Source organism: Panicum virgatum, chromosome 1K (assembly GCF_016808335.1).
Source record: "Panicum virgatum strain AP13 chromosome 1K, P.virgatum_v5, whole genome shotgun sequence".
Classification (NCBI taxonomy): domain Eukaryota; kingdom Viridiplantae; phylum Streptophyta; class Magnoliopsida; order Poales; family Poaceae; genus Panicum; species Panicum virgatum.
The window spans coordinates 13,689,871-13,704,220 of NC_053136.1; the positions used below are offsets into that span (position 1 = coordinate 13,689,871).

Genomic DNA, 14,350 nt, shown 5'->3' on the forward strand with positions numbered 1-14,350 from the left:
TGATGATTTCATTTTCCAACTATAATATTCTCATGTTTATTTGAATCTGCTGCAGCTTGTAAATTGTGCTAGCCGTCGGCTGAGCACGAAGCACCAACTCATCTTCAGGGTCATAAAACTTTTGATATTCCTGATGGTGGTTACTTCCTTAATTCTTCTCTATTGTCTCTGCCAATTATCCATCATGGATTTGATCATCTGTTGTCTCGCATTCATACCAACTGGTTGGGGTCTTCTCCTTGTAAGTATCAAGTGGCAGCTCACAGTTGATGTTAAGATAATTTCCTTTTTGCTGGAGCCCACCCTAACTCCCACTTGTCTTGCAGATTGTTCAAGTTCTGAGACCAAAAATAGAGTACTATGCGATATGGGAGCCTATTCAGGTCATAGCTCACGCTTACGACTATGGAATGGGATCTCTGCTCTTCTCCCCAATCGCTGTGCTCGCATGGATGCCTGTTATCTCTGCCATCCAAACTCGGGTTCTTTTCAACAGAGCATTTTCCCGGCAACTACAGATCCAACCTTTTATTGTAGGCAAAACTAAAAGGAGATAGCGTACTGATAGCTTCATACGGATGCACAATGGGGGTGTCAATATGGTCGATTGGTTGGTGCTCAGGGCAATAAGTTTGTTGTAATATGGTAGTGTAAATATTATGCGGTGTGATCCATCATTCTTTGGTCCACACCTTTGACGGATCTAACGTAGTAACAGCTTGGTTTCGGTTTCTGTTATTCTGTAACTTCTCATACCATTTCTGTAACAAGAAACAGCTGCACCATTGCTCTTAGACGGGTCATGCATAATACAGTTACAAAGATACCACTCACCCTGTTTTCTTTTATAAATATACGATGTTTGGGACAAGTAAATTAGTTGATTTTGAGGTAATTAGTTTATCCTTAATATCATTATTAGAACAGAGGTAGTATCCATGTAAAATAATGCGACTCATCCTACTTGTCCTTAATGTGTGGTGGTGTGGCCAGTACCAATCATACCATTCATACGCCACCTTGTTACCTATGAATAAGGTTCTTGGAGATAAAAAAAAAGTTTGTTCCGTCCTGGAATCTATCAGCTAGTCATTCTCATTGTTTTCCTTTTCCTTTTTCGTGCATGTTCTCCTGTGCTGAGGCAGTGTGGCCTGTGAGCAAGTTTGTTCCAGACCAGATGGACATATCACCTCAAGAGCAGCATTGGACTCTTGGCACATGATGGATGATCTTATATTCTTATTTGCTGTTATCTTTTTTATGATAAAAACTTTAGGGTTTTTCTCCAGTCTTGTACAACAATATATTGCCCATAGTCGCACATCGAAATTACAGAATTGCTGGATCGGAGTTGGCCCCAGTCGGATTCAGATTCAGGGGCACGATAGCTGAGTCGCTAGCCGAGCGATCTGCTGTGTCGATAATCCCCCAGTGATGATGGACCCTAGTAGTGTTGTGACAATATGGTATCACTTTGTCCATCTCCTAATGTACCCCAGCAGCACTAACCAACCACATTATTACAAAATACCTTACAATTTCTTTATATCATATCAAGGACGGAACACAGCACCACCGGCCAGGATGGAAAAAAAAAACCTGTTGTCCTCAAATAAAATAAACGCCACCAGTAGATAAAAGAAAGGAACTGGTCCATGCCATGCTCGCACTCTAACCCTCAAGCATAATCCGCGAGGCGACGGGCGATTTAGCTGCACGAGAGAGGAGGAGAACCAAAGCTGGGGGCCGCGCCGTGCATGTGCCGCCGGTTGGCTGGCTGGCTGCTGGCACAAAGAGAGAAGCTCACGGGTGGTACTCTCTTGCATTGAAAAAGAAAGCCCTGCAGGGACAGCCGTAGGACAGCGTCAGGCAGGGAGATCGACGCGCATTGGCCGGCGAACACGGCAGTGGCGAGCACAAGCTAAGGATGGACGACAGGAAATGGTAGAAGGATTTCTATATATGATTTCTTTATATGCTGGTTACATAGGAGTGTGTGTGTGTGTGTGTGTGTGTGTGTGTGTGTGTGTGTGTGTGTGTGTGTGTGTGTGTGTGTGTGTGTGTGTGTGTGTGTGTGTGTGTGTGTGTGTGTGTGTGTGTGTGTGTGTGTGTGCAGTGCAAGGAAGGCACCGTGTGCGATATATGCGAAGAGCACAAAGGGAGAGGGCAGCAGGGATGCGCTGCGAGTGGATAGAGAGAGAGCACAGCACACGTTGGCAGGAAGCAAAGCGAAGCGGAGGCCGGTGCATGTGAGGCGCATGTGGAGGGATCGGGCCCTGTTCGTGGGAATGTCCTACGGCCAGCGGGCACATGCCCATGGGAGGGCACCGGCACCGCATTATTTGAGCCCTGCTGGCTGCTGCTTTGAGCCCGCGCGCGCAACTTGCTCCAGACGCCTTATTGCCAATCCTCGATCTCCCACTCTAACCACCGCCCGTAACATCTTTTAAATTTTCTATAAGGACCACCGCCGGTAACATCTTTTTTTCTAAAAAAAATTATGAACAGGCAACATTTTTATTTTTTTTTGCGTAGGGAAACATTTTTAAAGAAATGGTTCAATAAATAGGAGCCGATAGATTTCCCGGGTTCCAAACAGACCCTGAACGGCGGAATTTGATGAGGGCGGCTGACTTTGATGGGGGTCAGGATAACATATTTTTCTCATGATAACTAACAACAACTCCACAAGCAGGCAACTAAGCAAGCTACACGGCGCCCTTTCGGCCACGTTGGGCAATGCTCTCATGTGCCGCCCCCCGGCTTACACATGCTTCGTGCATGTGTAACAGACAGAGCATGACCAAGAGAAGAACGTAAAGCATCCGCCGATCATCACGCCGAGCTGCTGCTCCATGGCAGATAGACATAACATATATCTAAATGTATAGTAAAAATTATGCATCTAGAAAACAAAAACGAATGCTAATTTGGAACGGAGGGAATACTGTATATATACTAATATATATATACTAGTTAGTATCAAACGATGTACTCCATGTAACTGTTAAGCATAACCACGCCATCTAGGGTCGTTTGGCGTTGTCCTTGGCCCCGACAGCGACGCTCCATCATTTCCATCCTTATCTCCGGCGCTAGAATCTCTGGATCTGGGATGAAAATCCATGCCGAATTTGAACTGCTCGCTTGGCAGGTGAGCAGGGGAGATGAGCCAGCACCAGCAGCAGCAGCAACTAGCAAGTGACCACCACAGCTCTGGTCCAGCACGTGGTCGAGCAGCTCGGGCGGCAGGCAGCTGCCACTGCCCAGCCAGCTGACGGGCTCTCAAGTCTGAAACCCGGAACCAGAGAAGCCAGCCCCTGCAGCTCTGTGCATGATTAATAAACTCCTTGGAAAAAAATATTAGCTTTTGAAAATAAAAATATTAGAAAGTAGAACTCCACTGCTGCTAACAGTCTACCTATATCAATCTATATTCTACCCATGTATGCATGCCATTGCCATTGCCATGCATCTTCCTTCCTCCAGAGTCCAGAGTCTCTCACTTAGCTGTTGCTAGCTGTCTCCTCCCCCCCATCATGTGACCTCCCTCCATCCTTGCTCCTCCTGCTACTTGCATTGCCACCCTTTTTCCTTCTTCCTGTCAAAGAGGCAAATAGATCCCAACTACCTTTGCCCTACCTAGACAATTACTGTACCTCTGGATAGCTAACCACAGGCTAGCAGCTAGACCAGCTCAACCATAACACAAGCCCTGATAAATCTCAACCTCTCTGTACAAAACGTCAAACACACCAACAGTTCACTACCATAGTACCAACAACATTAATCAATACATTACATCTTGCTTAAGCATGTACTGTAAATCAAAACAATGCTATAAGGTTAGCTAGGAATTTTTCTTTTTTTTTTTGCATTGACAAAGAAGATGAAATTATTGCCATGGTAGTAGACTACCCCTACCCCTAACCACCTAACCTACCATATCTCTTGGATCTTGATATGCATAGCCCCCCTAAACACATGCATGATGCTGCAAGAGACGCCCCTAAAGGCTACCGGTTTGTAGCATGCACACACTAATGCAACTGCAAATGCAGTGTGATCTGTGATGTGCCCCCACCATCACCCATGCATGTGCTCTCACACGCCACAATATATACACTGCATATATGCCTCCACCTACACTTGCAAGTTGTTGCTACCAGTAACCATATACATACACACTATACGCTGTCTCAGCACACAGCTAGCATTAGCAACCCAGCAGTCTAGGCGGCCTCTCTAGCTCTAGCTAACCAAGGGGGTGCCAGTGCCAGGAAGAAGAGCTCGGCGGGGAAAATGGCGCAGCTGCCGCCGAGGGCGCCGAGCGCCGCGGCGCAGGACCCCTGGTCGGCGGCGGGCGAGTTCCTCGGGTTCGCCGCGGCCAGGCGCGGCGCGCACCGCCGCTCCGCCAGCGACTCGGCCGCGTTCCTCGAGGCCGTGCCCATGGACGACGTCATCGGCGGCGGCGGCGGCGGCGGCGGCGGCGGCGACGACTTCGACCGCCTCGACGACGAGCAGCTCATGTCCATGTTCTCCGACGTAGACGCGCCGGCCGTCTCCGACGGCGCCGGCGGGGAGAGGGCCGGGGACGCGCAGCTGATGGACATGGGGGACGCGGAGGACGGAATGGCGGCCTCGTCGCCGGCCGGCGCGCGCGCGGCCGCGGACGGCGTCGCGGACCCCAAGAGGGTCAAGAGGTTAGTTGCAACTTGCATATAGTCTGGTAAATAGTGTTCCTTTCACCTACCAAATCTACCTTGTGGTAAAACAGTAGTTTCTTTATTCCAAGATTAGACAGTTAGACTAACATTTCGAATTACAAAATTACCAACGCATAGAGCAGTAATAACTCAGTCAGCCTTGACGCTCTACAGAAAAGAGAGAAAAAAAATCAAAATTCTGGCACTTAAAAATCATCCCACGAAAATATGCATTTTAATTTTCTTAAGAAAATTCTACCACTCTTTCAAGTTCCAAGAAGGAACAAACACATTTGTTTGCTTCGTTGTCAATCTTTGTTTACTGAAATATGTTTTCTATTTGTTCCTTGGGTGATTATTTTGTTTCAGGATATTGGCAAACAGACAGTCAGCTCAGAGGTCACGAGTTAGGAAGCTGCAGTACATCTCCGAGCTTGAACGCAGTGTAACCAGTCTCCAGGTGACAACTTTAAACACTACATCTGACGTTTAGTTATAGATATTGCAAAATTCAGCGGTTATCTGTTTGCTAATTCAACTCTACCATGAGTTACTACTATTCAGCTCATGTAGTATTCACTAATCATCATTACTTTATTTACTTGAGCCATTTTGAGATCCATTTGTTTGATCGATTCATCATTGCTGCAGATGGAGGTGTCAGCACTGTCCCCACGCGTGGCCTTCCTCGATCACCAGCGCTCGCTTCTCACCGTCGGCAACAGCCATCTCAAGCAAAGAATTGCGGCGCTCGCCCAAGACAAGATCTTCAAAGATGGTATCAGATCCTTCTGTTCAGTTTAGTTAAAATTTATTTGGTTTTGAACATGCTAGTTCGACTATATTTGAACTGATATCAAATATGCAATGTAATGCAGCTCATCAAGAGGCGCTGAAGAAGGAGATTGAGCGGCTACGCCAACTGTTCCACCAGCAGCAGATCAAGGCCACCACCAGAGGCGCCGACATCGCCACTGCCGCCTCGATGCAGACCAGGCAAGAGCTGCTCGCGTGCGAGGGCGCTGCCATTCGATAGCGGTGGTGATCGTCGGCGCAACGCGTGCCAACTTGCATTGTGCTGGTTTTTTGGGGGGCAGTTCATCGTGTGCAAAGACACACCTGTTAGTAGTTTAAAAATTTGTGCAGTCTGATATGCTGGTTTTATTTGTTACCTTTTGATTTGTATGTGATGTAATTTGCTCATCCTAGCTAAAAATGGGCTGGAATGGGGGAATCTTTGTGAATGTATTGTTTGGACAGCCTCACATTTGAGTTGGTAAAGAATTTCCAAGGTGATTGGTTTCTTCAGTTTTTTTGTTACCTCATTGCAAAACGGCAAATATAAGGATTTTGTTGTAAGATTGAACCTGGATGAAACATGCACATAACATTATCTCCAGCGTCTACGAAAACTTACAGACGTATTTAGAACGAATTTAAATCAAGGCACGATGAGTCTTCCTGTTTTACACTTCAGTGAGGAACATTATGATGAAGATGTGCAATATTGGAAGCCAAATTTTTAAATGTCGACCCGATAATTTTTCATATCCATTTGAGTTATATGCTGTTGTATGTACACTGTGATCCCTACACAGACAACCAAACCATTCTTATAATGACAGAGGTTAGTAATTTTTTTTAAAAAAACAAAATATTCAATGGCTACAATGATTAACCGGATTGATGCAAGATGTTTCTGATTTTTGTAAGATATTTTTATTTTAATATATTTTCAAATTATCTCAAAATACAGTTATTTCAAGTTATAGCATTAGCTGTCCAGAGGCCGATCTAGTGTGGGGGCAAGGGGAGCTGGAGCCCCCTATCCCATGCAGCCCATGGAGCGTCTCAAAAGTCTTCCACAAATTTCCAACCATGACTGAAGAAGAAAAGGCGGAAGAAGAAGCAAAGGAGGAGGAAGTGTTAGAAGATAAGATTAGATTTCCTACGTGTTGGTTATTGTAAACAAATATCTGTAACAAACAAGAGTAAGCATCGGCTGGGAGTTCTAGAATCTTGTTGTACAAGTTAGATAGATAGAGATAGAGATATTCTGTTGTAACTAGAACTCCTGGCCGACTCCTCTAGTTTGTTACGATCCTGTAAATCATGCGCCTGTTGTTTGCGCCTATATAAACACGTAGGGCGGCCCTCCAACGAGGTAGCACGCTTTAATCTATTGCCCTCTGATTTTCACATGGTAATCAGAGCCTAAACCATCCACCAAAACCTTCATCATGTCGACCAGTGCTTCCTCCGCCGCACTTGTTGCACATTCCGTCGCTGTTCCCGTCTCTGAGAAGCTTACCAGGGGCGAACCATGCCTTGTGGAAGGCCCAGGTACGCGCTGCCATGCGCAGCGCACGTCTGGAGGGGCACCTCACCGGCGCAACCAAGATGCCTGACGAGGAGATCGTCGACAACGCGGGCAAGAAGAGCCCCAATCCTGCTTTTGAAGAGTGGGAGGCGAAGGACCAACAGATCCTCAGCTATCTCCTCTCATCCATCAGCAGTGAGGTGCAGATTCAAGTCACCTCAGCCAAGACTGCGGCGGAGGCATGGCGCTCCATCGAGGCCATGTTCGCATCACAGACCCGAGCCCGGGCTATGAATCTTCGCCTTGCTCTGTCAACTACCAAAAAAGGTAGTATGACCGTCGTCGAGTACTACACCAAGATGAAGGGCTACGGCGATGAGATGGCTGCAGCAGGAAGACCGCTCCAAGATGAAGAGATGGTCGAGTACATCCTCACCGGCCTGGAGGAAGAGTTCCTGCCGCTGGTGTCTGCCCTTGTCACGAGGGTAGATCCAATCTCGCTTGAAGACCTCTACTCTCAGTTGCTGAACTTTGAGACCAAGTTGGATCTCATGAGAGGTGGAGGCGACCAGCATCAAGGATCAGCAAATATGGCTGGTCGCGGTGGTCGTGGAAATCAACGTGGAGGCAGCGGTGGCCGTGGCCAGCATGGAGGCCGCGGGTCATCTCGTGGTGGCCGGGCTAGTGGGTCCGGCGGGCGCCAGAGCAACCAGGGAGGCTACATCAGGCGTTCCACCAACTCCAGCGACGAGAGGCCGGTCTGCCAGGTCTGCTTCAAGAAGGGCCACACCGCAGCCAGGTGCTGGCACATGTTTGAAGAAGACTTCGTCCCAGATGAGAAGCTTGCTGGAGCCGCCACCAACTCCTACCACGTCGACACCAATTGGTACACGGACACCGGCGCCACCGACCACATAACAGGAGAGCTTGAGAAGCTCTCAATCAGGGAGAAGTACGCTGGTGGTGATCAAATTCACACTGCCAGCGGCTCAGGTATGACAATCAGTCACATTGGTCAATCTACTGTTAATACCCCTAATAGAGATCTACATCTAAATGATGTTCTTTATGTTCCACAAGCTAAAAAAACCTTGTCTTAGTTCATAAATTAACTTCTGATAACTCTGCCTTCATAGAATTTCATCCAAATTTTTTTGTTATCAAGGACAAGGACACCAGGAACATTCTGTTTAAGGGGCGATGTCACAAAGGACTGTATCCCATCCCCGCCACATCCACAATAAAGACCGCTCTTGGTGCTGTCAAGCCCTCCATGTCCCGATGGCACAATCGTTTAGGTCATCCATCTTCTTTTATTGTTCGTCAGGTTGTTAGCAAGAATAAACTTCCTTGTTTAGGTCCTTCAACAGATGAATCCGTGTGTGATGCCTGTCAGAAAGCCAAAGCTCATCAACTCCCATATCCTAGATCCACTAGCGTATCTAGCTCCCCTCTTGAGCTTGTTTTTTCTGATGTATGGGGTCCTGCACCCGAATCTGTTGGCAGAAAAAAATATTATGTGAGCTTTATTGATGATTATAGTAAATTTACCTGGGTTTATCTTATTAAGTATAAGTCTGAAGTTTTTCAGAAGTTTCATGAATTTCAAAGCCTTGTTGAACGACTTTTTGACAGGAAGATTCTTGCTGTCCAAACTGATTGGGGAGGGGAATATCAGCGCTTGAATATTTTTTTTAATAAGATCGGCATTTCTCATCTGGTTTCTTGTCCTCACGCTCACCAACAAAATGGGTCGGCTGAGCGAAAACATTGACACATTGTAGAAGTTGGGCTTTCTTTGCTTGCATATGCGTCTATGCCTCTTAAATTTTGGGATGAGGCGTTTCTAGCTGCCGCATATCTGATCAATCGCACTCCCACAAAAATTCTTAATCTAGACACACCCTTTGAGCGCTTGTTTCATCAACAACCTGATTATTCAGTTCTCCACATTTTTGGATGCGCATGTTGGCCTAATCTTCGCCCATATAACTCTCACAAACTACAGTTTCGTTCCAAGCAATGTGTTTTTCTTGGGTATAGTAGCTTACACAAAGGGTTTAAGTGTTTAGATGTCTCTACTGGCAGGGTATATGTTTCTCGGGATGTTACATTTGATGAAAATGTTTTTCCCTTTGCTTCCTTGCATAGCAATGCGGGTGGACGTTTGAGATCTGAAATCCAGCTTCTTTCACCTGATCTTTTAAATCCTGCCACATTTAATTCTGGGGTAGACAGTTTGATTGATCATGCGGCTGATATGTCTACTGACCCTAACCAAATTTCTGGAGACAATTCTGTTCAAAATCAGGCAGAACACACATCAAATATGGATGTCCTGGCGCCTCCAGTACCAGACGCTGCTCCTGAAGCTGATGCGGTGCAGATTCCTGGGAGTGCTTCGCACTCGGGATCTGCTCCTGCAGCGCCATCGACAGCTGCACCGTCTCCAATCTGCCGTGGTGACTCGCGCGCTGCCACGCACCCTTCAGCTGGCCACGATTCTGTGGCTTCCGTCGCCTTGCCCCGCGGCATTGCGGGATGGGAAGAGAGCTCCTTGACGGCTCCCACTGCCGCGACATCACCAGCAGGTTCTGAGCCGCCTGGTTCTCTGCCTGCGACCGCTGCTGATGCACAAGTCCCGGAGCCGATTCTGGGAGGTGTATCTTCTACGGACCCTGCATCAACTCGCCCAAGGACAAGACTTCAACAAGGGATCAGGAAACCAAAGGTATATACATATGGCACTATTCGATATGGCTGTTTTACTTCTTCTGGTGAACCTTATGATCTAAATGAAGCTTTAGGAGATGTTAATTGGAAAGATGCTATGGATACAGAATACTCAGCTCTTATGAAAAATAAAACTTGGCACCTTGTTCCTCCACAAAAAGGTAGGAACGTTATAGGATGCAAATGGGTGTATAAAATTAAAAGAAAAGCCGATGGAAGCTTGGATAGGTACAAGGCACGACTAGTAGCTAAAGGGTATAAACAACAATATGGAATAGATTATAATGATACTTTCAGTCCTGTTGTTAAACATGCTACCATTCGTATAATTCTTTCTATTGCTGTGTCACGAGGGTGGAGCCTACGTCAGCTTGATGTTCAGAATGCATTCCTTCATGGAGTGTTGGAGGAGGAAGTCTACATGCAGCAACCTCCAGGATATGAGGATTCCACAAAACCCAACTATGTGTGCAAACTTGATAAGGCATTCTATGGGTTGAAACAAGCTCCACGTGCATGGTATTCACGATTGAGCAATAAGCTTCTTTCTCTTGGGTTTCAAGCATCTAAGGCTGACACATCATTATTCTTCTACAATAAGGGAAGTGTTACTGTTTTTGTGCTTGTGTATGTTGATGATATAATTGTTGCAAGCTCCACTCACAAAGAAACAGAAGCGTTACTAAGTGATCTCAACAAAGAATTTGCGCTCAAGGACTTGGGTGACCTCAACTACTTCCTAGGAATAGAGGTGAACAAGGTACGAGATGGTATTATCTTGACTCAAGACAAGTATGCTTCAGATTTACTTAAAAATGTTGGTATGTCTGACTGCAAACGGATCGGTACACCTCTTTCCACTAGTGAGAAGTTATCTATACATGAAGGGTCACCTTTAGGAGAAAAAGATATAACCCAGTACAGGAGTATAGTGGGGGCTTTACAATATCTTACTTTAACTAGACCTGATATTACATTTTCAGTTAATAAAGTTTGTCAATTTCTTCATGCTCCTACTACGTTGCATTGGGCAGCAGTCAAAAGGATACTTAGATACATCAAGCAATGTACAAACTTGGGGCTGCATATCCATAAATCAGATTCTACTCTTGTTAGTGCCTTTTCTGATGCAGATTGGGCTGGCAGTGTAGATGATAGAAAATCTACATGTGGGTTTGCTGTTTTCTTAGGATCAAATCTTGTCTCATGGAGTGCAAGAAAGCAACCTACGGTGTCAAGGTCTAGCACTGAATCTGAGTATAAAGCTTTAGCCAATGCTACTGCAGAGTTGATATGGGTACAGATTTTACTCACTGAAATTGGTATTAAAAGTCCTAGAGCAGCTAAGTTGTGGTGTGACAATTTGGGAGCTAAATATTTGTCAGCCAATCCTATCTTTCATGCAAGAACAAAACATATTGAAGTGGATTATCATTTTGTGAGAGATCGGGTCTCAAAGAAACTACTTGATATAGAATATGTGCCTACTGGAGATCAAGTTGCAGATGGGTTTACTAAACCTTTGTCAGTTCGGCTTCTGGAGAATTTCAAAGTCAATCTCAACCTCACCCGGTTATGATTGAGGGAAGGTGTTAGAAGATAAGATTAGATTTCCTACGTGTTGGTTATTGTAAACAAATATCTGTAACAAACAAGAGTAAGCATCGGCTGGGAGTTCTAGAATCTTGTTGTACAAGTTAGATAGATAGAGATAGAGATATTCTGTTGTAACTAGAACTCCTGGCCGACTCCTCTAGTTTGTTACGATCCTATAAATCCTGCGCCTGTTGTTTGCGCCTATATAAACACGTAGGGTGGCCCTCCAACGAGGTAGCACGCTTTAATCTATTGCCCTCTGATTTTCACAGGAAGAAGAAGAGAAAAATGAGACTTCTAGATCCAAATTCTAGATCCGTCACTACCCATCACGCCTATATGATTATGATAACACCAAAAGATAGAAAAGGAAAGGCTCAATAGTTTTGTTTATGGCAATGCTCAATAGTTTTGATGGCGCATATCCCCCCATGGCCCCATCTATGTGGGACAAAAGATATGAATGGCTACCATTTTCAGATTTCAGTGTGGCATGCCAAAATCACCCATGTTGCGTTGTCGCCTCTTTATTTGTCTGCTGAGAGCCAAGAGGGGAGGAAACGAATGGAGGTGATGGGCTTCCGGTACTGAGGGACCAGAGAACTAGATTTGGGCCGGTGTTCTGGCATTTCTGGGCTTCATGGCAGCTCGTAATGACCAGAGAACACAAGTGGAAACTGGCCTTTCCCCGTCGCCGTCTAGGATGCCGGTTTTCGCGAGAAGCCCTCTGGCAGTGGACTCCGTGCGAGCGGCGGCAGTGGACTCCGTGAGATAGGCTGAAGAGAATTGTGTTACATATTTACAATTGATCGTCTGAAGAGAATTGTGGTTGCGGATAGGCTGCTAGCGTGAATTCGGCTCAATATACTCCGGTATATAACCACTTTGGCCCAACTTAGAAGTTAGCCCAGGATGCTTTCGAGCTGCAACCCAAGTCCTTCGTTCTTATCTGCCTGCAGCATTTGTCTCCCGCCATGTAATTTTATCATCTCTTTTTTTTCTTATTCCGTTTTATATTTATCCCTCTTTCCTCCGTTGTTACTTTCCTCCTTTTTCTATTCATTATTTTTTATGCTTACTTTCTTTTCTTTTTGAATATGTATCTAATCATTTGTTTTTTCTCTTTCTTTTCTTTTTAACAACACTTTTTCTTCCATATTTTTTCTTTCATTTTTCTTCACTTATCTTTTACTTCTCACTCTAAACATGTTTTTTATTTATATTTTGGTAATGACTTCAAACCGGCCTGCCGTAATTTAGTTCATCTGCACGGCCGGCTCTATCTAGCCACGCACTGTGTTTGGCCCACCTCATACTAATTATCCCCCCACCATCTCCTATCTCTTTACCCGACGGTCCTCTGCATCTCCGCTCTCCCCCGCCGGCCATCCCATTCCCATCCCCTACCCAACCTGCCGACCTTCACTCCCCAATGGAGCTGTTCTTCTTCTCGCCTCCAGCCCCCTCCTTTTCGGTGCTCCGCCCACGGCGCGAGGGCTCGCGGAGGCGCGGAGCCACCCCTGCCCTCCCCTCCCACACCACCCTCCCCTCCCCCTCTCCTGATGGAGGATCTGCGGCAGGGGGGCATGGATCCGCGGTGCGGCACGACGGAGCGGATGCAGGGCCGCGGTGCGGGAGCCGGCGGCCGTGGCGAGCGGCGCGGAGCAAGGGGCCGCGGGCGGCGGCGTGGATCCCCGGCGACCATGACGACGGCAGGGCGTGACACGAAGGCATAGATGAAGGGCCGCGGTGCGGAGCTGGGGGCCGTGGCTTGGAGCTAGGGGCCGCGGCGGAGGAACGGATCCCCGGCGAGCACGGCAATGGCAGGGCGCGGCACGAAGGCGCGGATGCTGGGACAAGTCACAAGCGTCGAAGTTTTCATCCCGACGAGCAGCGAGGAGCATGAAGAATATTTTCACTAGGTGCCTAAGAATTTCTCCCCCATTTTTTCTAGGTCATTTCCCTAAAAAATCAGTTATATGTTCCAATTCTGCCACTAATATAGCAGCTCCGTGTAGATAGTGATGTTAGATTTTGGGGTCTTAAACAGTAACTAGGAGTGAAGAGTTCAATCAGATGTGTTGATATTCTGCTTAAGATCATCTCCCATGAAATTTGATGCAAATCCATTGAGTCAACATAAATATGATATGACAAAGTACTAGATCAGTTTTTACATTACACATATTTCATAATTTGTAGAACCATAGAACTAGATCCTGTAGCATAGCAATTAGTACCATAGTTTGTAGGACCAAATCTGTTTTTAATATATTTTTCATGTTTCTCGCCCAGGCAATCCTACTATTTTGAACTAGACAATTTTACTATTTCAATTAGGTGATTCTACTACTTTATGCTGCTAATTGTAGAAGTTCCAGGCATAGTGGCAAGAGGTTGCTTTCAAACGATCAGGTGAGGGTGAGATTGTGCACTGTGCTATTTTCGAGATGATTTTGTTTCATGCAGTGATTTTGCTCAGCCCCTTGCACAAATTCATTGCCATCCTATAGCTTGATTTTTTTAATGTTTTAGATGCAGTAGAGAGAAAAAAATCAGAGAGCATTTGGGAGGTGATGTCCATGAAGGTGCGGCCAGCAGAGAGATTTGGGTCTGCCCCCAAAACTTCAGGTCTTCCTGGAGTCTGCCATTCCAGTTGCCATGGAGGTCGGCTCCTATGGTGAGATGTCTAATGCACCTCTGCAACGGTTGACACCAATCATGTCTTTTCCATTGTCTAGTCATTTTATTCCATTTTTTATGTTCTCTTAGTAATCTGTGATTTGGCCATTAAAACTTTTGCTAAATCATCAAGTAAATTGTTAATTTCAGTTTCACATTTTTGCATTCTAATTCTAGCATTTTTCAATGTTCGTACTCATTATTTATTGGGTTTCATGTAGGCAACTTATGCTAAATGAATATGCAAATTATTCATTTTGGTTCAGCATTTTTTAGGAAATGCATTTTGAGATATCACTGTGAAATTTTGGAG

The 14,350-nt window shown here is 45.8% G+C and overlaps 2 protein-coding genes and 1 non-coding gene across 8 annotated transcripts in view; all 3 read left to right on the forward strand.

The window, feature by feature from the left end:
- Positions 1–836, forward strand: part of LOC120695969 (putative callose synthase 8) — a 41,379-nt gene extending 40,543 nt beyond the window's left edge. For all 6 annotated transcript variants that reach the window (XM_039979161.1, XM_039979167.1, XM_039979171.1 and 3 more), the window contains 2 exons: positions 56–241; positions 327–836. In XM_039979161.1, coding sequence (XP_039835095.1) covers positions 56–241; positions 327–557 — 417 coding nt within the window. In that variant the 3' untranslated portion in view covers positions 558–836. The remainder of the gene's footprint in view (positions 1–55; positions 242–326) is intronic.
- A 3,260-nt stretch (positions 837–4,096) lies between these two features.
- Positions 4,097–6,014, forward strand: LOC120696018 (basic leucine zipper 19-like). The gene is made up of 4 exons (XM_039979191.1): positions 4,097–4,703; positions 5,076–5,166; positions 5,358–5,484; positions 5,585–6,014. The coding sequence occupies exons 1-4, from the start codon at positions 4,303–4,305 to the stop codon at positions 5,740–5,742; spliced, it is 777 nt and encodes a 258-aa protein (XP_039835125.1). The 5' UTR covers positions 4,097–4,302; the 3' UTR covers positions 5,743–6,014.
- Positions 6,015–7,424: 1,410 nt separating this feature from the next.
- On the forward strand, positions 7,425–7,563 carry LOC120658265. Its single transcript, XR_005668567.1, has one exon. It is a non-coding gene; the product is annotated as a small nucleolar RNA Z247 (small nucleolar RNA).
- The last annotated feature ends 6,787 nt before the right edge of the window (positions 7,564–14,350 follow it).